Consider the following 22258-nt stretch of genomic DNA (forward strand, 5'->3'; position numbering starts at 1 on the left):
ACACTGCCAATAGAATACGCTCTGGGTAGACTTTTGAAGTACAACAGACACATTTTCATCTAATCTTTTTACAAATCAAAAGGATTTCTTTCTCTATGTATCCTACAGCTGCTCCCTCCAGCAGACGGGACATCCTGGGACAGAACATGAGAGAACAGAAGCTGCTCGCCCTCAAATACCCCAACAACGGGAACATCAGAGGCCATCATGTGCCAGGGAAGAATGATTTTAAAAAACGAATTGGTATAATAATATTCCTTTCATTATCTGCTTTTACCCACATTGTATGCAGTTATATTGGTGAGCACTCTCAAGGGAGATGGGGGAAAGCTGCTTGTTCAACTCCAAGATGGTGGCCATTGGGTTTAGGTGTTGTTGGCGTTATGGGTACTGACTCAGAAGTTCATGAAAATTCTAAATGCACCCTATTGGCTTATTTTCTGGTCAAAGCAATACACTATGGCGTTCAACAGTGGATCAAGATGATGTATGCTATATATATTAGCATACAATCTTACCACAGTCAAGAGATTAGCTTTCTTAATACTATGGGAGAACATTTAAATTAAGATATCAAACTTAATTCTAATCACTTGGCAGGGACATTTATAAATACGAATATCTGTTGATTTTTCAGAGCAAATTACTTTGATTTTAAAAACATTTCGTTTTGAAAAAGATGTTTATCCACTCAGTGCTGGAACAAACATTGAATGGATGTTTATTTATGAAGATGAAGACCCTGACAAAGCCATTTATAAAGAAATGATGTTGAAGTCAAAGGCATACAAAATTCTAAACATGAAAAACTGTTCAACATAAAGAGAAGAAGATTTGACAACAAAACACAATAATATTACTGCCAATAGTTTACAAGGTAAAGCAAATTGGAAAGCAACTAATGATTATTTTAGTGGAACTAATTCAATGATTTGAAAATGTATTTCCTCTGATTGCATACAGTTTTCAAACATTTCTTTCATTTGGAGATAAATTAAATATTTTTGAAAGTTTCAAACAGACCTAACATAAGATAACTCAGGTGATGTATGTGTGGGAGGAGAAATGGTTGATTATATTCACGTCATGTTTGCTAATCCTGTGAATGATTTGATTGGGCTCTAGGTATCTTTGGGGTTTATGTTTATGTTTATTAAGGATCCCCATTAGCTTTTGCTCATGACAAAAGCTACTCTTCCTGGGGTCCGACACTTAAAACAATACAACAATAATACAACAATAATACAACAACATTCAAGACATAATTCCTGACATCATTAACAACATCGCCCATATCAACAACAATTTCCAACATCATCAACAATCTCATCCAAGATGATTGGATATGTGGTGAAATCCTTGAAGGCAGAATATCTGAAGTCCAATATGCATAACAGGGACATTTCCTGGCAAAAATGATTAAAACTGATTAATGGGATGAACACAATTTCTATTTTGAAGAAGATGCATGTATTCAGTATTTAGGTATTACTTCTTCATAATTGTCGGTTTAAAAAAGCCTTACATCTAAAAAGGGTACCACTTCATAATAATGAATTGTAATTCATTTATTAATTAAGTTGTGAACACTTTATAAATTATTAATAAGCTTTTATAAGACATGAGATAAACAGGGTGACTGTGACCGATTGCTTGCCAAATAGTGAGCCCACATGTATCTGTATCACTAAGCCTTATATTGGCTACTTAGCTTACTTCGTCTTCTTCATCAGCAAGCATCCTTGGTATCTGTTGCTCACTGAGTTGATTCTCGCTAAGTAGCCAATATAAGGCTTAGTCATCTTGCCAAATAGTGAGCCTGTGTTGATGTATGAAAACTATGTTAGAACTGGTTTATAAATGGTTCTTAATGATTAATAAAGTGTTTACAACCTGTTAATAACCTAATTATAAACCCTTTATGAATCCTTTGTAAGGGTAGTCTTATTGTAAAACGTGATTAGAAAACTGGTCCAAGAGGTATTTGAAGCAATACAACTTCCTTATTGAATAACCCATCTTTCTTGGAGATCAACTCATCATTTAGAGATGTAATGTTTGAACGTGATCTCTGAGTAATACATGACCATGGAGCCACACCCCAAGATCAAATAATGTATTTGAAACATTGGACAGATCTCAATTCGCAGAGACATGCATTTTTTTGATTTCCCCAGCCCTGATAAAATCCTTAACATGTTTTTAGCCAGCATCACTTATTCTCCTCCGCTCAGCAGTCCCTGACTTGTGCCCAGGCGATTTAGTGACAGACATAATTGATGAGCAACCGCAGCCAAGTTGTCCCAGCTCAGTACATGACCGCGGCACCTGAAAGCCTCATCCTTTTAATTACACTCGTACTTTGCCAACCGAAACACTCAAACTCCTTGGGAAATCCTTCAGTGGAGTAATTTGTTTGATTGAGGTAAACGCAGAAGGAAAAGGATCCAAAGCCTTGTACAGTAAGCCAAATGAAAAATCTTGTTTCGTGTAATATGTATGGGTTTTCTGCGGTGAAATAGAGGTGGTTGACCTGTAAACTAGCCTGAAGTTGATTGAGGTCAGATCTTTGGGTTAGACTTGTTTTACTGCAAGTGGAAGAACAAACCACTCAGCACTTTTATTATGACAACCACTTAGTCACTCTAAAATGCAATTTATTTTGTGTGTGTGTGTGTGTGGGTTCTTTTATTTACCAGTGCCACATCACAATTTTATGTTTTATTTAAACGTAATGGACCATAAAGTATTCTGAAACTGAATCTAAACTGGGATCTATGCTTGTAAAATATCTAAATCAAAACCATTTCTAGATTCAAAGAAATGGTTATACTCATTAATCCTAATTTATGGAATTGAATGTGTTTTGCGTGCTTCACATTGTGTCATGACTCATGAGCAATATTGAACACGAGGTGACATAAAAACTCCAAATAAATCTCACTCCATCGCTACACTTGCATACAGTCATTTATCATGTTGTTATGGCTAATTGCTGCAAACAGCTGCCTACTTACACATCCAGCTGACAAAGAGCAACACGACAATAAACACTGAATTCATCAGCTGTCATCTGACTTCACATAATGTGCATAATCCTGCTTGGACTTAAACTGTAATCTATTTTTTCCATGTAGGTAAGTAATGAGTGTCATTCAAGATCATTTCATGTATTTGTAATGATGATTTTGTGGCCTATTTGGGGTTAAAGTCTTATGTTCTGTGCCTGTGACTAAATGTTTTTGATGCCATTGACCAGGAAAATGTAGACAATAATTCATTGTATTTACATTGCGACTTTGCTGGTTAAAAAAGGAAAAACTAATACATTTTAATAATAATAATGGCAATACTGTGAGAGCAGATTTAGTCTCGACCCTGACAGGAGACTGCCACTGTTTCTTCCGTTGCATAGCCAAAGAAAAAGGCTTAAACGTGAGAAAATAAGTTGTGTACGTGCTGGATTTAATGGTGCTTAAAAGTCGTTCACATCCTATGAAAATGTGTAGTTGTAAAACAAAAAACATTGCCTATTTTAGTCCTCTGTATTTCCAGTGATAGTACACATTTGAGATTGTAATCAACCTCCAGCTATGTAATTCCCTAGGATGAAATTTAACATTTGACCTTGCTGATAGATTTTTGCTTGCTTGTCTCGGAGCTTCACCAAATGCCTACAATAGAGCCGTTGTCAGGGGTAATATCTTTCCACGCCCGGTGCTGTGCAGTAATGATATATGAGGCAGAGTGTACTCACCGTCCTCCCGAGACTTCTGAATGAAAGCATCGACGCCGCTCTCTCCGTAGTTCCCCTCCGAGGCCACAGTGGAGACGTAGTTCCAGCGCATGGCCTTCACAATGTCCACCATGGCCTGGGCCTGGTAGGTGTCCGGAGGCACCACACGGGAGAAGAAGTCGTAGCGGGTGTTGTCACTGAGCTCTGGAGCTGTGGAGGCGTAGCTCACCTGGGGAATCTGCACAGGGAAGAACATTGATAATATTAAAGCAGCTTCGAGAGGTGGGAGTCATATAAGGGCAATGGAGACATAATAGGTGCTTCAAATTCAAGAAGAAAACTGCTTTAGAAAATATAATAAGGCATCATATGAATACAAAAAAACAAGGAAATAATAGGTTGATTTAAAAGATGCAAAAAATAAGATAATATAACAGATTAAACAGGAATACAAATGACAATTTGAAATAAATAGTCTCAAATTATGGTTAATTTAGTGCAGTGGCAAAAAAAAAAAGTGTCATCAGTTTTCAAATACTAGAGTACATACTTTGCTCCGGAGAAGTGGGGCATACAGTATAAACTGGATGATGGCTAATTGTGTTTCGTTTCGACCGTGGAGGCACAGTTAGCACCTGTCTCAGATCATTGAGACATCCGAACGATTTATAATTAGAGCACAATTCGCAATTAGAACAACACTTATATTGTAAAATCAATGATTTAAAAAGAACAAGAAGATAGCCAACGTATAAGGGAGGAATAGAGTCATATGCTCAACAAAAGCTATTTGATTGACTTTGTAATTAGACCTGTAAAGACGTGTTAGAGTGGTAAAGATAAACCCATGGAAAAAAATGGTCTTAATCCTGTTTACACATAAGTCACTACGTTTTTTAGTTTTTTTAGCTTTTAAGGTTATTTTGTATTTTTAGATTTGGTGTACATACTTGTCTTTATCCTTTTTTAATGCTAAATAGTTACTTAAAAATACTTTATTTGTATTACCATTATATTTTTGACCTACTCTTACTTACTTACTTATATTCTTATGTTGTATGTTTTCACCACCATACACCGAAGCAAGTTCCTTGTATGTGTAATCGTACCTGGCAAAACACTGGTTTAATTATTATTCATATGTTTGCTGATGGTAGGCCAAAATAGTAATTTGGTTCATCTTCATTCTTATTATTGGACACTTTAAAACCTGAATTTCAGGCCGAGGTCTGATGCAACAATATCATTTTGAGACTGTAAGCACACAGCCTCAGTGTTCCTGCAGGAGCCCAGACAGTTTACAGTCTGAGATGATGAGCATGTCAGACCATTAGTAGGGGTCACTTGCGAAACACACCATGTCCCCTAACACAGCCTATTTTAAACACCTCAAAATGTGGTAGCATAAATGTAGCGTCTTACTTTGATCAAAAAAAAGAAGCCAGCAGCAGCTTTTAGAACAGTTAAGCTTTATATGCAATAACTTGCATCATGGCAGGCTTCTGTTGCTCACTCTGCTCCTAAGTTCTCACTGTGCTAAAGAAAGACAAACGTTACATAACAGACTTAAATTAAATAAATAAATAGGTCAGATAAAGCAAAATGCCTGTCTTTAGTGACCGTCGTTTTAGAATGTTGGTGATGGTCGTGTTGCTTTTTTTTACAGCTAAACTGTGTTTGCATGGATTGAATGTCCCATCCCGATGGCGCTCAGTGATTCATCAAACAGACGGCCAAGGTGTTTCCTGGTAATGATACAATGTGCCTTTTCGATGAGGATCGGCCTTTTTTTTGTGTCTCTAAACAAAATGAGGAGAAGGTGCACACAGAGAAATATGATCCTAATGAAAAACTGCTCTGTTTTCCCTCTGGATGCCTCTTTGCCACATGTGGCATTTCATTATCACAGACAGCAGACCTGTAGGCTGGGACACACACCAAGATGAACACTACTGCCACCCCACACACGTATCTGTATAAAACATGACAAATTAACTGGCCTGAAGTCTTTTGACTTTCCCTTGGCCTCCTATTGCGTTTGATACATTGCGTACAAAGAGAAAATACAGCCCAGCAAGAAGAAGGAAGGAATGTGAAAAGGTAATTAGAAGGGATCTTAAAAAGGATCGTTGGGATACTAATGAGAAGGCATTTACATTATGTGTGTGTGCCAAAGCCCAGTCTCAAATTCCTTTTGAAAACCTTGAATGAAGGAGTTTTATTTAAAAGAGAAACGGGAAGATGGTGTCAGTCTGAAGGCTCTTTGGTCTCTTGGAGATATAGTCAAGGTTTAGTCTAAATTAATGGGTAAGGCTCTTCTGGATCCAAATGTAAATGACTGCAGGATTACATTTGGAGAAATTTACCAGAAGACATGAAATCCCAAGAAGACTGACTGTATTTAGTATTAAAAAAAAAAAATTCAAGTTACAACGTTCAAGTCAGTCAGTAATATAGCAGTGAGGAGAGCAGCCTTATCATAGTAAAGCGGGCCATGCCTACTATGATTATAAGTATAAGAACTTTTAGTCATTTTATGTTGTGCATTTAATTGTATGTTTATGCTATATACTAATAATTACTAATAATAGTGTATTTCCACTGTGTTATTTTATGCTTCTGCATGTCCACATTTAATGTTAGATTGAATCTGTAGTTATGTCTCAAATCAAAACAAAAAGCATTAGGTCACATTGGAAGAATTAGAAATGATACTATCAGCACTGAAAACGCAGATTGAATACTTTCAAATGTAAAGGCTGCTGTTGGTGCACACTGTTCTCCGACAATTCAACGCACAAGAACATCAAGGAGCTGCTAACAGCTGAACGAGCTGTTTAAAGGTTATGATTATAGGTGTAATGGTGTAAATTGTAGGTGGTGGTAAACAGGCCCAAAAAGATCATGAAAAACAAATAGTTTGATTGATTGATACATTTATTTTGAACAAGTAAAATAAATAATTACAAAACAAAACAAATGTTGCAGTGCATAAACATGTAAGAGAAATCAAAACAAAAATGACATTTACAACAACAACAGCATTAGCAACATAAACAGTGCCACATCTAGTGTTCGAAAAGGAGTGAGAAGAAGTATAATTTATTTAATCTCACCCCCTTGTCCCTAAAGGATTTATTTATAATCTATAATCTGCAATAATAATCATTTGTATGCATTATTATTGATATTATTAGTATTATTAATCTGCTTTACCTGTTGATTGACATACTGTATATACATATGCACATATACATACACATACATACACTGATATACATATACACACCTACATACTCACACATATACACATACACATAGTCAAACACCTTCCCCATCCCTGTACCTCGAGAAAATAATTTCTCTGTATTTCCTCTTGAACTGGTTCATGTCTGGACATCGCTTTAGCTCCACATTCAGTTTGACGTCTCTTTGAAACGTTTGTACACCAAGTGCCTAAACAGTTGAATACGACAATTAATATGATGTACATATCATACATTAATGGTATGGATTTTGGTTACAGCTTTTGTCTTTTGTTTGTTTGTGTGTTTAAGTTGATTATTGTCAGAACCTAAACTGAAATCATCAAATAATTGTACTATATTAACATCACACCATGTAGTATCTGGGATAACATGGGAAACAAAAAAAGAAAAAAGCCATGTTTCCCTTCTTGTTTGGAACATGGGGTTTGTTTGTGGTATTTTCAGTCTCCTGCACCGCAGGGTTATCCACTGCGTGTCCAAGCTTCCCCAGCTGGGTTTGAAACGTATTTATGAAGACAGGTTAGAGGCCGGAGTCCCTGAGGTAACTCACTTCAGAACCAGGACCCTGAGATAATTCCCTGAGAGTGCCTGAACAGGGGGAAAACATGAACTAATGATATGGAAACATAATAATGGAACTGAGTGTATTCATAGAGTGAATGTTTTAAGAGCTTGTCTTACAAACCCTAACATCCTTCTGATTGAGGTTATTCAAGGAATAAAAGAAGGAAACTTAATGCAGCTAAAAGGCTTCTTTTTCTCTACGACTAGTGAGGGGAAATCTCTATGGTGGAGTATAGGCATCCCTTTAAATACTGAAAAATGCTTTGTTCTGTAAAATGAGAAAGCGCCAGTGTCCATGGAGATGAACCTATTGTGTTGTTATGTTATTGTAATTAAAAACGGACCCAGTGTTGATCACATTTTGCACAGATTTGATGGCAGTGTTCATTATATGGTGATGGTCTCCTTAAATTAAAATCACAATGTAATGCCTTGTTTATAGTTTCGCAATATGTATTGAATCTTAAAGAGGACATGCACATTGTTATGTTCATATTTGTATTTGGTGTCTCTACTGTGACATGACTCCATGCTTTCATGTTCAGAAGCTTTTTATTTGTCTCATACTGCCTGTGCTGCAGCACCTCTTTTCACCCTCTGTCTGAAACCAGAGCCCAGTCTGCTATGATTGGTTAACTGACCGGCTCTTTTGTGATTGGTCAACCTCTTAGAGATGAGTCGGAAATGACCCACCCCATAGCCTATCATGTACAATGTGTTTGAGCGCAAGCAAACAGAGTGGGGGTGCTATATAGTGATGTCACTATGTTACTGAAATAAAGAAAGGAGTCCAATGGAGGGGGGGGAGAGAAAACTACCTCATGCATGTACTTTTGGATTTCAACCTATCCAGACCATTTACATGCACAAAAACCTATACACCAAGCAAACCCTAGAACCCTAAAAAGCTAAATAGGGCCTCTTAGACTACTTAATTATTACACATATCCTATCAGCAGATTATTGCCCTAATTTAGAGGAAATGTCTTACCTGTGAATGGGGTGATAGTGAATGAATGTGTTCTCCTGACTGTGAATTATTTATCTAAGACACTCAACACATTTTCTTCTCAGGGCTCAGCAAAGTGCAAAGCTGATCCACTTTTGGGACTATTAGCAGGTTCACTTTTGGGACAGAAATAGCAGCACACTATGTCACTGACTGTCAAGCTGACAGGTGGCAATTAGACAAGAGACACCAGAAGATTGCACGATCTAACTTATCAACGCATGTAAGCAGTGTGAAAACAATGACTTAACTTATTTTAGAATAGAAAATGAATGATGAAAATGTAATTGGGAAAACACAACTTTCCAGCTCCCTCCTAGAGTTTTGAGTGTTGTTTTTGTTGGCACTGCTGAAAACAGAATCGGAGAAGAAACTAGAAAATGCATTTCCTGCAGAAAATGCGTGTGAATGCTGTAAACTGTGAACATTTATGGCTGAATTTAGCTGAAAATGCAGAAAAAGCTGAATATGTTATTAGCTGAATGGTAGCTGCTTTTAGCTACAACAAATGGAGAAAAAGCTTAATATTCAAAAGAAAAGGTTTAAAAAAAGGTATAAACAACAACATGTATAGCCTTGATGACCTGAAATAGCTGAATAATGTAATAGTTGAATGGTTTCTGCAGCTGAAAATAGGCTGAAGGAGTTAAATATCAGATGTAAGTAGTAGTGAATGAATTTGTATTAAGATGAGAAAAGAAAGTAAAAAGGCTTGGCAAAGCAGCAGAATATTTGAACTGTAAACTTTTGAACTAACTTGATGGTGAATTATCTGTCGCCATGGCAACACCCCATAATACGCTTATGCTGCGTTCAGACCGGACGCGATGCGATGTTTGGGGGCGGCGCGATTACATGTAAAGTCAATGCAGAGACGCGATCAGACGCAAATTCGCTCCGACGGCGCGCATGAAGCGGTGGACGCGGCGCGAATCACGCGATTGAGGCGATTGAAGGGGGCCGCGTCAAACGCGAGAGTTACATTTGTTCAACTCGGCCGTCAAATTCACGTCACGCGTTCTCGCGGAAGCCAATCAGCGGTGAGGATCTCAGCCTGCCGTCACTGACGTTCAACCAGAAAACATCAGCTATTAGCTGTTAGCAGTTAGCACACAGCGATCACAGCTCCTCATATCTGTACAAAAACTGTACAAAAGTTAAACAAGAACAAACCACAGACTGTCTGTGTCATGGCGAATACAGTCGCTGGTTTATTTATGTCTGTAGGCCGTTGTTATGAGTGTGGAGTGAGCATATACAACGTTAGCTTAGCCTGGTCGACCCAATCTCCATTCAGAAAACAAGCATTCTAAAAGGTTTTTCGCCTGCCGTCTGTCTGCAGACTTGTCAAAGCATTAATTCATGCTTTTTACTAACCGGTATCAGTATGTTGTTACGTCGGCATCATTTAGAAATGTGTATTACAATTTAATCACGGTAAAATATGTTCATTTTGTTGTAGTTGTAGCTCCCGAGCCAGCGCGTTTTGTTTGAATGATGCGAATAAACACAGCTGGCAGCCGCGGTGAAACTCGAGCGACTAGAGCGATGCGATAGGAGCGTTTAGAGCGAAGCGAATATTCGCATCGCGTCCGGTGTGAACGCAGCATTAGATGTGTTGATGGCTGCATCGTTATCAAACCTGTGAAGTTTTGGGCCGTTTGGAGCATTTTCACTGAAGTTATGAGAAAACCGTGTTTCATGGTGAGCATTGTGTTGCCATGGCAACGGCATTTGAAGAAATCTCAAAACTTTCCCGTAGATGTCTTCATGGCTGGACTGTTAGCACATATGTGAAGTTTGAGCACTTTTTGAACATTTTCATAGGAGTTACATTACATTAGGAGGTTACATTACTCTCTCTCTTCTCTTGATCGCCCTCTCTATCTTCTCTTGATCGCCCGCTCTCTCTTTTCTCTCTCTTCTCTTGATCGCCCTCTCTCTCTTCTCTTGATCATCATCGGTATGTGTCTGTGTGAGAGAGAGAGAGTGTGTGTGTGTGTGTGTGTGTGTGCGTGTGTGTGTGTGTGTGTGTGTGTGTATGTATGTGTGTGTGTGTGTGTGTGTGTGTGTGTGTGTGTGTGTGTGTGTGTGTGTGTGTGTGTGTGTGTGTGTGTGTGTGTGTGTGTGTGTGTGTGTGTGAGAGAGAGTGTGTGTGTCTGTGTGTGTGTGAGAGAGAGTGTGTGTGTGTGTGTGTGTGTGTGTGTGTGTGTGTGTGTGTGTGTGTGTGTGTGTGTGTGTGTGTGTGTGTTGTGTGTGTGTGTGTGTGTGTTGTGTGTGTGTGTGTGGTGTGTGTGTGTGTGTGTGTGTGTGTGGTGTGTGTGTGTGTGTGTGTGTGTGTGTGTGTGTGTGTGTGTGTGTGTGTGTGTTGAGAGAGAGAGAGAGAGTGTGTGTGTGTGTGTGTGTGTGTGTGTGTGTGTGTGTGTGTGTGTGTGTGTGTGTGTGTGTGTGTGTGTGTGTGTGTGTGTGTGTGAGAGAGAGAGAGAGAGTGTGTGTGTGTGTGTGTGTGTGTGTGTGTGTGTGTGTGTGTGTGTGTGTGTGTGGTGTGTGTGTGTGTGTGTGTGTGTGTGTGTGTGTGTGTGTGTGTGTGTGTGTGTGAAAGAGAGTGTGTGTGTGTGTGTGTGTGTGTGTGTGTGTGTGTGTGTGTGTGGTGTGTGTGTGTGTGTGTGTGTGTGTGTGTGTGTGTGTGTGTGTGTGTGTGTGTGTGTGTGTGTGTGTGTGTGTGTGTGTGTGTGTGTGTGTGTAGTATAACATATTTTGAAAAAGTTGAAAGTTTCCCATCATGTGTTGAAAAGGCTGAATAGTTTGATATTTGAATGGTTCCTGCAGCTGCAATTAGGCTGAAGGAGTTAAATAAAGATATTAAATGTAAGTAGTAGTGATTGAATGTTGAATACACCTGTGTGTGTAAACCCAGAGATCAAAGGTTTCCATGGTGTCTGGTATGATTGGATGATGTCACTCGTGTGTGTGTGTGTGTGTGTGTGTGTGTGTGTGTGTGTGTGTGTGTGTGTGTGTGTGTGTGTGTGTGTGTGTGTGGCTCCAATCTGCCCAGCAATACCATGACAACCAACTGCAGCACTGAGTCCCATAAGAAAGCATTGGGGATTATATCTGACAATGTTGCCACCTGTTCAAAAACTATGGCTCTTATAAAAAGATTACCAGACCGTGAGCATCAGGGAACCCCAATGAACTGAAATATGTTTGTTTTTTGGGTTTTGTGTGTAAAATGTGGAGATGGGAGCAGTTTATCTAAAGTGTAGTTCTCTCTGCTCTGAAGAAAGATCCGGAACTATTTAACATGGGAATCAATTGGGAGCTAGCTGGACTTTTTTTTCTCTTCATGCCCTCAAGAGGCATTTTGTTTAATATCTTTTCTTTTTATATTTTATTTTCCAACCTAGGAGAGGTTTTCCTACGTTTTTCATGAAAAAATATGTCTGAGGAGTGTAGGGTTTGGGAATTATGGCAAGTTTAAAAAAAATTTGGGGGAGAATTTCAAGCTCTCCTGCACTCTGTTTTGAGATCAAAGCACTCTAGACTTAACGAGCTGCTCCCATCCACTCTAATATTAATCTGAAAAAGGCCTCTCTGCTAAGCTCCAAACTAAGTTCAATATCTCAAAAAGTGTAAAAGATATCAAAAATATTTTATACAAGTTTTATAGCTGAAGGTATTGTGATCATTTGAAAGTTGGAATGAAGTGTCTGGCTGAAATTATGTGGAAGGAGAAGCATTTGGCGCAAAGTGTAGGAAAAGTGGATTTGAAGGCATTTCCCATTGACTTCAATGTTAAAAAAAGAGTTTAAAACGCTGAATATATAGTATGAAATATTTTGAAAAAGTTGAAAGTTAGCCATTGATTGCTGAAAAGGCTGAATAGTTTAATATTTGAATGGTTTTCTTTGGTAGCTCATCCATCCAACATGTTCTCTACTGCATATAGTAACACACAGAAGTTGAATTTATACCATTTGTAATTGGAAAAAGTAAAAGCGCTGGATTTGTTTGCCAGATGTTGACGCCCTTCCATTGTGGGGTAAATCGAGCCTATATTTTCTTGGAGAGTGTACCCAGTGGCCAAAAAAACTACATATTGAAAGCAAAGCTTATAGGGATACAATGTAAGCGTACATTAATGTATAGCCATTAAACTGTGCAATCAACATTTAGTTCCTGATGATAATTTGAAGCAAAAAATTTGTGTTCTCCGAATTTTCCGAACATTAATGCATTTTAGTGTTAATCATGTCCTATTAAAACACATAATGTCCATTTAACTGTAGAAAAGTAGCTGTTACTGCAGCACCTGTCTCACATTACATTTGAGTCTCAAGACTACTTGCATTAAATGCACAAACACAACCCCTATAGCGATACAAATATGTACTCTATGAGAGAGGATAGCCATGGATATTTAGGTGATTGTTGTGATCAGTCACATTCTGGACCATGTCTGTGATTTGACATCTCACTCTCTCTCACTAATTAGAAATGTGACCTTTTGATGTCAAGACATTTGGTATTAGCATTTTCAAATGTCCTGAGATCACCCAAGGTCCCAAAGCCTCTCCGAAAATCATAATTTGGCATAAAAATATTGTGTTGCATTCATTTATGTTTTACAACATCATTTAGGACTTGTTAGTGACTGTCTGGCGCCACATTTATCTCAACTATTGTTTCCTTTGTAGAGTGTCCTGTAGAGATGAGGAGCAACGTAATGATGATAATGTTGGGACCCGAGGTGTAGGTGCTGGATTTTTCAGTGAAAATTATGCTGGGATGCAAAATAGCTTACTAAATTTGCATCTATAATTCAGACACCTGACAGATCCTTGCGACCTGCAGTGCGGTCCACATGCAGAGCATCTGCTTCAATCAGGTTGTATATGGAAAACATGGATGGGTAAACACAGTTTATCATCACTACTTGGAAATCTCATTTCAGCACAGACGAGCGCAGTATTCAACAGAGCAGAAGCTAAGTCAAGCTGTGTTCCCTCATGACCCAGCCAATTGATAACAGGGATATAATACATACAACACAACCAATAACTGGAGCATTTTTAACATTACATATCAAATTCACGGGGAAAATCATGTCAATAACTCACAAACACATTAAAAAGAAGAACAAAAACATGGTAAAAGCTACGACCATAGTAGATACAATATAAGGAGGCACATGTAGGCGATACACAATTCTGACAATGGTTTCACACAATTCCATTGATTTTCAGGTCGAGAAACGTGTGAAAATACGCAGCAGAGCGGCTTTTGGCAATGTTTTACAGTATGTGCAACGGAAAAGATTCAACACATGTTTTAAGCCTCAAGGAAAAAACACTGCATTCTGGTGAATAACACTGAAAGTAAGATTTTTTGATTTAAGGACTAATATTGTAAGCAAAGTGCCCAAACTCCAAAGCCATAGCCCAGTAAACTCACAATTTGCTTACATTTTATCGGGAAAATAATCTGTAAATGGATAATAAGAATCAGTTGAAGGCCTAGTTCAATTGAAAAATGTATTTACTAGTGGTACAGCGGCAGTAACATTGAACGCACTGCTGGAATTTATTCTTCAGGGACTAGCGTCTTGAGGACAGAAAAATATCTCTGTGTGACGGCAGAGATATCTTTTTGCTCTTGCTGCCGGCTCCATTTCTAAAAAACTCAGTTCATCACTGTGCTTTGGGTTTCCTTACAGGCAAATAATGTGACGGTGTACCAAAAAGTAGGCAAAAAGAGAACTTCTTTCTATTTAATGAGCCTTTTTACAATATATTTATGAAGGTCTGCTGCAAAAGGTGTCTCTGATTATCACTGCTATTCTCAATTTTAAAACCAGTGCTCACCAAACCAGATCTCAGGACTGTTTAACGCTGCTGTGCACCTTATAAGTGGAATGAATTACTGATGATTTAAAGACTTGAATGTCTCGGCTGATTTTTGCGTTTTAATCTATTTAGTAGACTGGTGTAATATCTTATGCTGTGTGTACTTTTGTTTTGTCTGGCCATGTTTGTTTTTTCACGTTCAAAGATATTGAAATATCTATATATATATATATATATATATATAATATATATATATATATATATATATCGAAATGAGCATCTTGATTTCAATGAGAATACCCGATTAAATAAGGATAAATTAATTAAGAAATGTTTTATTTTCAGATCTCGTTGTAATGGCTAAAATGTAAGATTAGGTTATAATTACATTTGCCATGCCAGGATGTAATCACATTACTCAACGTATTTTGATAAAATAGAAAATACCCTTAAATTACCCTGAGGCATTCTCAGCTTGTTCATCAGATATCCATATCATTTACACACAGTTACATGAACAGTTATGTGTTAACCCGTAATTCCAATAATAATAATGATAATGATAAGGTGTTACCTTGATTGGTGATTGGCTAATGGTTACACAAGCCCAAAAATCGTTATGACATCATAAATTGGCCAAAATCTGATCTTCTCATTTTCAGACAGGTTTTAATATAAATGGATCGGAACAAAAAGCGAGCAAATGTTTTTCCTGAAACGTTCAGAATCTCTTTGCACAGAGGGGACACATGTTTATGTATAAAATACATGAAAAGGTGTATTTTGCATAATAGATGACCTTTAAGAAGTGGAGTCTTTACCGACGTATTTATTGTCAGAAAACAAAACGTTAACATTTCTTAAGCTTGTATTAACCAAACACCTTACATCATGTATCTAACCAAAAACACAATCAAAACAATCAAAACATCCTGAAAACTCATTCCAGGATGTTAGGACTCGCTCCTGCACCACTGTTTGCCAAGTCATTTGGACTAACATCATTAGCATTAAGCAGCTATTTAGACAAGAGTACATGTAGAAACAAACACTCATGATAATCATGCACTAAAAAAACTGCACATTTCCAAGGTCTGCTTTTGCACATCATGAAGAGTGATATTTGGTTTTGTTTAGCTCCGTGTCAGAGAGTAACCGAACAGAAGCTGCTCACTGTCACACAGCAGGAGCTTCGTGTTTTGGCCTTAGCCTAGCAAAGGCTGCATTAAACCAGAGTGTCTGTGGGCAAAACGTTGGTGTATATACTCACTATATTGAGCCAGAGATAAAGCCTGCAGTTTTCTACTCCAGCTTTCTGCAGATTTAATTTACTAAAATGACAGCATCTAATTTGTGTTGTTTTACTAGATAACGGCCAGTGACTACAGGCATAGAATCTGCAATGAAAACTACAATACATATGATACAGTGTTTTCTCAACATGTGCACGCCCAAAGACAATTGAGACACACTGATGTTTTCATTCACAGCTAAAAGCCTTAAAAATAATTTATGTAAATATAAGGAGAAGTTTTATTTTATTTTGCAGTGAAGGATTGCGGGTGAACTCTTTGAGTCAAATGCACCTCTTCAATATCCTGGCTTTCTCCTGAATTGCCATCAGCTGCTGTTGACACTGAGGGGAGATTAAAGTTTCACTTTGTTACTGTCAGTAAGTGGAGCAGCAAATAGCTGTGCCTTCTGAATAGAAAAACCAATTCCTGCATAATAATATAACAAAACAGATTCTCTGTGCTGTGGGAATGAACAACGAAGCACAATGGGGCCATTTGGCTATGATTCAGACCGATGCAATATTATAAAAGTGTCTGTATAGCAACGGAAATAAATGCTTTATCTCCATAATTTGGTTGGACTTTTACAAATGTGACACCTTATTTGTTGTGTCCCCTGCATTTTATTTTGTATTTTGATTCCGTGTTATGATTTGTTGAGGTCATCAGTGAATTTAGGTTACATTTAAAACTGTGAGCCTACATAATGCTGCTTAATTTGAGTGCAGTCCAACACACTGTCAAATGTTTGACCCCAAGAGGTTGCTGATAAAATCTCTGAGCATGCTTCAGACCTTTTCATAGTATTTCCATCTTTCAGATCTGACCTTTAATATTTTTTTGACATTCGATTGAATTGAGAGAAGAAGGAAAAGCCAATAACATTGAGCCCATCCGGCTTTGTCTTCCACTGAGACCAACATCTTTCCAGCTTCAATAATTCAGATTACTCTGGGGAACCAAAGTCTCTCCACTACCCACTCCAGCTCTTCTGAAGTGATGGTAAGTCTTCTGTTCAAAAAGGATTTGTGAACTGAGTTGAACTTGCTGCTGGTGTGACGGTAAAGGGTGAAGCACTATGAGGAAGTAGCCTCGAGATGTTTGTCCTCAAACCTGGAAAAATACTAACTCAGTGATGTCGGAAATACCTTGGAGATTTGCTTTCATTTATCCTTCAGCGTCAGTTAAACTTCACCTATTTTATAATATGATTATGTTTATGTATTCTGTCTGTATTGTGCTGTGTTTGGTTTTGTTTTAGGTGTATTTGAAATGTGTCAAACTATAGGGCATAACAAAATAAATGCTGTGCAGCTGCATTCATTTCTCTAGCTGAAATATACACGGAACTTAAATCATTACAATCTCTGTTATAGGTAAGGGAAAAAATAAATGTATGGGTTTTCTTGTTTTAATCAGTGATATGCTTTCAAAAGACAATAACTGTTTGGTCATTAAAAACAATGATGTGGATGAAACAATGCAGAAAGCAATGTAATCAATTGCTAAAGGCAGTGGTGTGACGTAAAGAGTACACTGTCAAATACTTTATTTTTGTACAATTTTAAATAACTCTAGTATTTCTATTTCATACTACTTCATACATGCAACATTGATTATTCTCTTCACTATATTCATTTATGTAATCAAGCTATATTACTTATACATATTCTGAACCATTCTACATAATTGTAGTATTTAAGTCCTATATTTAGTTAAGTTTAGTTTAGTAATTCCATGTTAAATTACTTTTACACTGTGCTACTTTACTTAAAGGGGCCTTATTATGGTTAGCTGGCCAGCTCTGTTGTGATTGGTCCTGACCCCTAGCCTATCCCGTACAATGTGTTGGAGCGATAGCCAATAGAAGCGTGAGTGTTACATAGTGATGTCACTATGTTGCAGACGTAAACAAAGGGCTACAATGGATGCGTGTGAGGCAGGGGGAGGCTGGTTTTGTGAGAGAGAAACTCCCTCTGGAGGAAACTTTGGGATTTCAGCCTTTGCAGACCACTTACATGCACCAAAACCTATATAACACACTACAGGAAAGGGAAACCCTAGAGAGAATAATAGGGCCTCTTAAGGTGAAAGAATGCAGCGCTACTTCCACCATCACGGAGGTAAGCCTGACTAACAAGCATGAGTAACCCAGACAGTTAGAGTGAAATGATGCCTTGGTGTGTGGTTGCTTTGGTGTGCAGGTCTGTTTTCTGTTGAAGGACTTTCCAGATATTGATTTTGTGTCCCACCTCTGCTTTGCATGCTCAGATTAGCTGTAGAAGTTGTCATCCCTTTGATTTAGCTGAGAATTGATGAGACAAATGACCTTACTGATACTGAGCAGAGCTTTGTGTTTCACCTGAGATTGATTACAAATAAATGTTACTCACATTAGCCTGCAAACTAAAACATTGCGTATTTGAAGCTTAATTCTCGGTACTACACATTGCTTCAGTGTTTGATGGAGAATGTTGCCAGACATTTCTTTAAAAAGTTTTTGCAGGAAGAATCTACTTTCAGCTGCAAAAAGCTTTACTTGGAAAACTTTTTAATGTTTTTTAAACCTGTGGCAGAACCTCATTGACCCCATAATGAGCTGTTCGATTCCTCCACCATATGAAAAAGGAAATCAATTTACCCTATCAAAAGATGGATAAATCAACTTGTCGCAGTGCAGTAACACCCGTTTAGCCCTGAGCCTGTTTTTCAGGTCTCAGGCTCGAAAATGACATTCCCAGAACAAATGACCATATCTTCCCTTCTAAAAGGGTTAAATTAATAATCTTTGTTCTCAAAGTAATGATAAACCTGTGTGTTGGATGTAGAAAAGTCAGAATCAATATAGATGTTTTTTTATTTTAAAGAAAATTCAGATTGAACATAGTCAGGGTTCATACACTTTTTCACCAATGATTTTCAATGACTTTTCCATGACTTCTCAATGACCTTTACCTCATTTTCCATGACCAAAAAAAATTACCACTGAAAATGTTTTATTTTAACATGGAACAGGAAAATAAGGTCTGCATATGAAACATGTAGTGCCTATCTAAAACAAATCAAATAGTAGGCTTACTAGCTTCTACACGCTGAAGCAACTGTAGTCAGGGAGGCAAACTCATCAGGTATGAACAAGGTGACAAGGACCCGAGCCCTGACCCCACGGAATATCGGCTTTAAAATTAGGAATAACAGATGATTTTAGCAGTCAGAACAACTAAAGCAGTTAATAATAACAGAAATGCCAAAGTGTCACATCTAATAGAAATATATAAAAGCATTTATTTTAATTGTGTAGCAGTCAGTTTATAATTTTGGCAGCACTGTTGAGCATTTTGAAAATGTATTGTCATGCCTCTGTTCAAGGCTTAGTCTTTCTATCTTTATAGCCACTGGTATAAAGTAACTAAGTTCATAAACTCAACAAGTACTATACGTGGGTACAATTTTGAGATACTTCTACTTTATGTTCTGCTACTGTGTACTGTGTACTTCTACTCCTCTACAGTTCAGAGGTACATGGTGTACTTCTACTCCACTACATGTATTTAATAACTTTAGTGACTTCACAGATGTGGATGAATGATGGTAAATATAATCGAGTGTTAAATCAGACTTTAGTTCCACCTGGAGTAAATCCACAAGCTACCCTGCAGTACACAAAGTCATTCAAACTAGCTGCACCTTTACCAGCTTTGAGAACACTTTCATGATCAATCATTATAAAACATATCATATATATTATTCTGAAATGGACCAATCTGCACAATGACTACTTTTACTGTCGCTACTTTCACTATATTTTGATGATAATACTTTTCTACTTTTACTTGAGGAACATTTTGAATGCAGGACTTTTACTGTAACAGAGTATTCCTATATTCTGGTACTTACTCAAGTACAAGATCTGAGTACTTCTGCTTTTACTCAAGTACAAGATCTGAGTACTTCTACTTTTACTCTAGTACAAGATCTGAGTACTTCTACTTTTACTTCTACTTTTATTAAGTACAAGATCTGAGTACTTCCACTTCTACTAAAGTACAAGATCTGAGTACTTCCACTAAATTACAAGATCTGAGTACTTCTACTTTTACTCGAGTACAAGATCTGAGTACTTCTACTTTTACTTATCTGAGTACTTCTACTTTTACTCAAGTACAACATCTGAGTACTTCTACTTTTACTCAAGTACAATATCTTTAAGTTCTACTTAAAACTTTTATCGTTTTAATGCCATTGAAGACCAGTTTAGACCAGACAAAGAGGAAGGTGAGCCATGTTAGCCTAGCGCATTAGCGCTAGCGCCACTTGTTTTGATGTACGTTTTTGTTGATAACGTCGCGAGTTTGTATCTTTCAGTGTTGAGGTGGGCACCGTTAGATTCTGTGTCTTTACGATCATAAACAATGTGTTGGATGTGCAGCTAGGATAAGTAATAAGGGAGCTAGGAGTGATTTTCGGTGCAGTAATAGGTTAGCATTTTTCGCTCGGGTCTAATTCAGAGGCTCACTGTAAGAGGATAACAGAGTAGGCTATGTTTTATTTATTTATTTTTTTTATTTTTTTTCACAACAGTTGTATTTGGATGGAATGAATACCTATAGTGATAATTCAAAGTAATAAAATGATTTTTACAGTGAAAAAGTTCAAATGGAACTGATGGTTCCCAAATTACCCAGAGGTGAGTCCGCTTGGACTTTAATTTTTCTAAACCTCTCTAAAAAGGTAAAATTTCACCTTTTTTGCATCAATCTTGATACAGGGTACTTATTATATGTTATAGTTTGGATTCCTAAAGCTTTTAGTCTACTAGCCCATCATTCAAGGGTGGTTTTCACTATAAGTAATGAGGTTTTTTTTAGGCGGACATTAGAATTTACATGTTTTTACTGTGTTCCATCTGAATTCACTTTAAAATAAAAGCATCTATATTGATTCTGACACTTCTACATCCAACTCACAGGTGGAACCTTGCTTTGAGAGAAAAGATTATTAATTTACCCCTTTTAGAAGTGAAGATATAGTCTTTGTTGTGTTAGTGGCATTTTCGAGCCTGAAACCTGAAAAACAGGCTCAGGGCTTAAGAGGTTAAAGGGAAGGCTGAGTCATCATGAGTATTAAACAGTTTGGTGGCCTGGGAGATGAAATAATTTCTCGCCCTGTTAGACCAGGAAGTCTAAATCTCCGCCTGGAGGGAAGAAGCTCAAATAAACAAAGGATGAAGAGGAGACTGTATAATATTTTTGAGCTTTTCAGAATATACTCCTTCCCACCCAGCTTGAAAGCTCCATGCTTTGAAAGTGGTCTTATCTTTTGTTTAATCGAGATGTATTCAAGACAAAAACACCTTGAAATGGTAAATGATGCAACCCCCAAATGGAACTCCAACCATTGTTAGTGGTAAATGTAGTCAATTGAAGCAAGAAGTGCCTTTATGGACCAGGAAAGTGGAGTTTTCTTGCTCTTGGAGTCGTTCCTGACGTCTTATTTGGAAATGCATTTTTTTGCTGTTAGGAACTTAGCTTGTTTGCAATACAAGCAAAGAGATAAAGGATGTTTTCTAAGTTTACTTAGGCAATGGAACTTACGACAAGTTAAGGGAAGATCTGTTTTTGAGCAGTATCTGGAGCACATCCCCTGACTGCCCAGACAACGCTGAAGTAGTTTGTAGTTCTTCCTTACCACCACATGTCACAAGGACAGATACAGGAAATCATTCCTGCCAACTGCCATAACCCGGTATAGCACATCACCTCTGGCTGGAAGAGAAGTCACCGCCCCATAGTTTTATTTTCTCCCTCTCCATAATTAGTGCTGCGTACCGGTACGCCGAACCGGTACTGGACTTGTAAAAAGTTTCGGTTCAAGTCCGGTTAAAACCAGAACGTCGGGAACCTTTGGACTCGCAAAAAAACTAGCACTTACGTATATTCTGGTGTCTGTGGTTATTTAAACATTCCCTGATAAACGTTATTCAGCGTCAATAAATGAGTGCTAATCCCAGTGTGCCCAGTGTACAACATCACATGTCATTTCACCTTCGATTCACGGTTTGAAAACGTAGCATTTCGCCACATGCTAATGCTAACCGGATGTGAATAATTTTCAGAATAAAAGTATTAAGTTAATAGTGTGAACTTCCGGTTTTTTCAGAATAAAACTAATTTAAATTAAATAGTGTATTTAATTAAAAATTACGCCATATCAACATTGATTTTAATTTCTAACAGTATGTATGTACATCACTATATATGTAGTATACTGTATAATGTACACATGTAGAGTTGTAGAAAAGACATGGTGTACAGACAGTACAGTATACTCTGACTGTACAGTCACCACAGTGTATACTGTATAGTAGGTGTGTAACAGTGTAATGCGTATAGTCTACTTTACACTCTACCTTTCAGCAACGTTTTAGGGATTTAGGCTTAGTCAGCTCAGGGACTGTTTGGTTACTTTAGTTTGGTAAATGACATAAATGTTTGAACTTTGTAGTAGTTCACTGTAGTTGCTGTCATAAGTCATTTGTA

The 22258-nt window shown here is 37.6% G+C and overlaps 1 protein-coding gene across 1 annotated transcript in view; it reads right to left on the reverse strand.

The window, feature by feature from the left end:
• Nucleotides 1-22258, reverse strand: part of LOC117447217 (metabotropic glutamate receptor 4-like) — a 256739-nt gene that overhangs the window by 98132 nt on the left and 136349 nt on the right. The window contains exon 3 of the mRNA XM_034083893.1: nt 3758-3974. Within this exon, the coding sequence (XP_033939784.1) occupies nt 3758-3974 (217 nt within the window). The remainder of the gene's footprint in view (nt 1-3757; nt 3975-22258) is intronic.

This window comes from Pseudochaenichthys georgianus, chromosome 5 (genome assembly GCF_902827115.2).
Source record: "Pseudochaenichthys georgianus chromosome 5, fPseGeo1.2, whole genome shotgun sequence".
NCBI classification, from domain to species: domain Eukaryota; kingdom Metazoa; phylum Chordata; class Actinopteri; order Perciformes; family Channichthyidae; genus Pseudochaenichthys; species Pseudochaenichthys georgianus.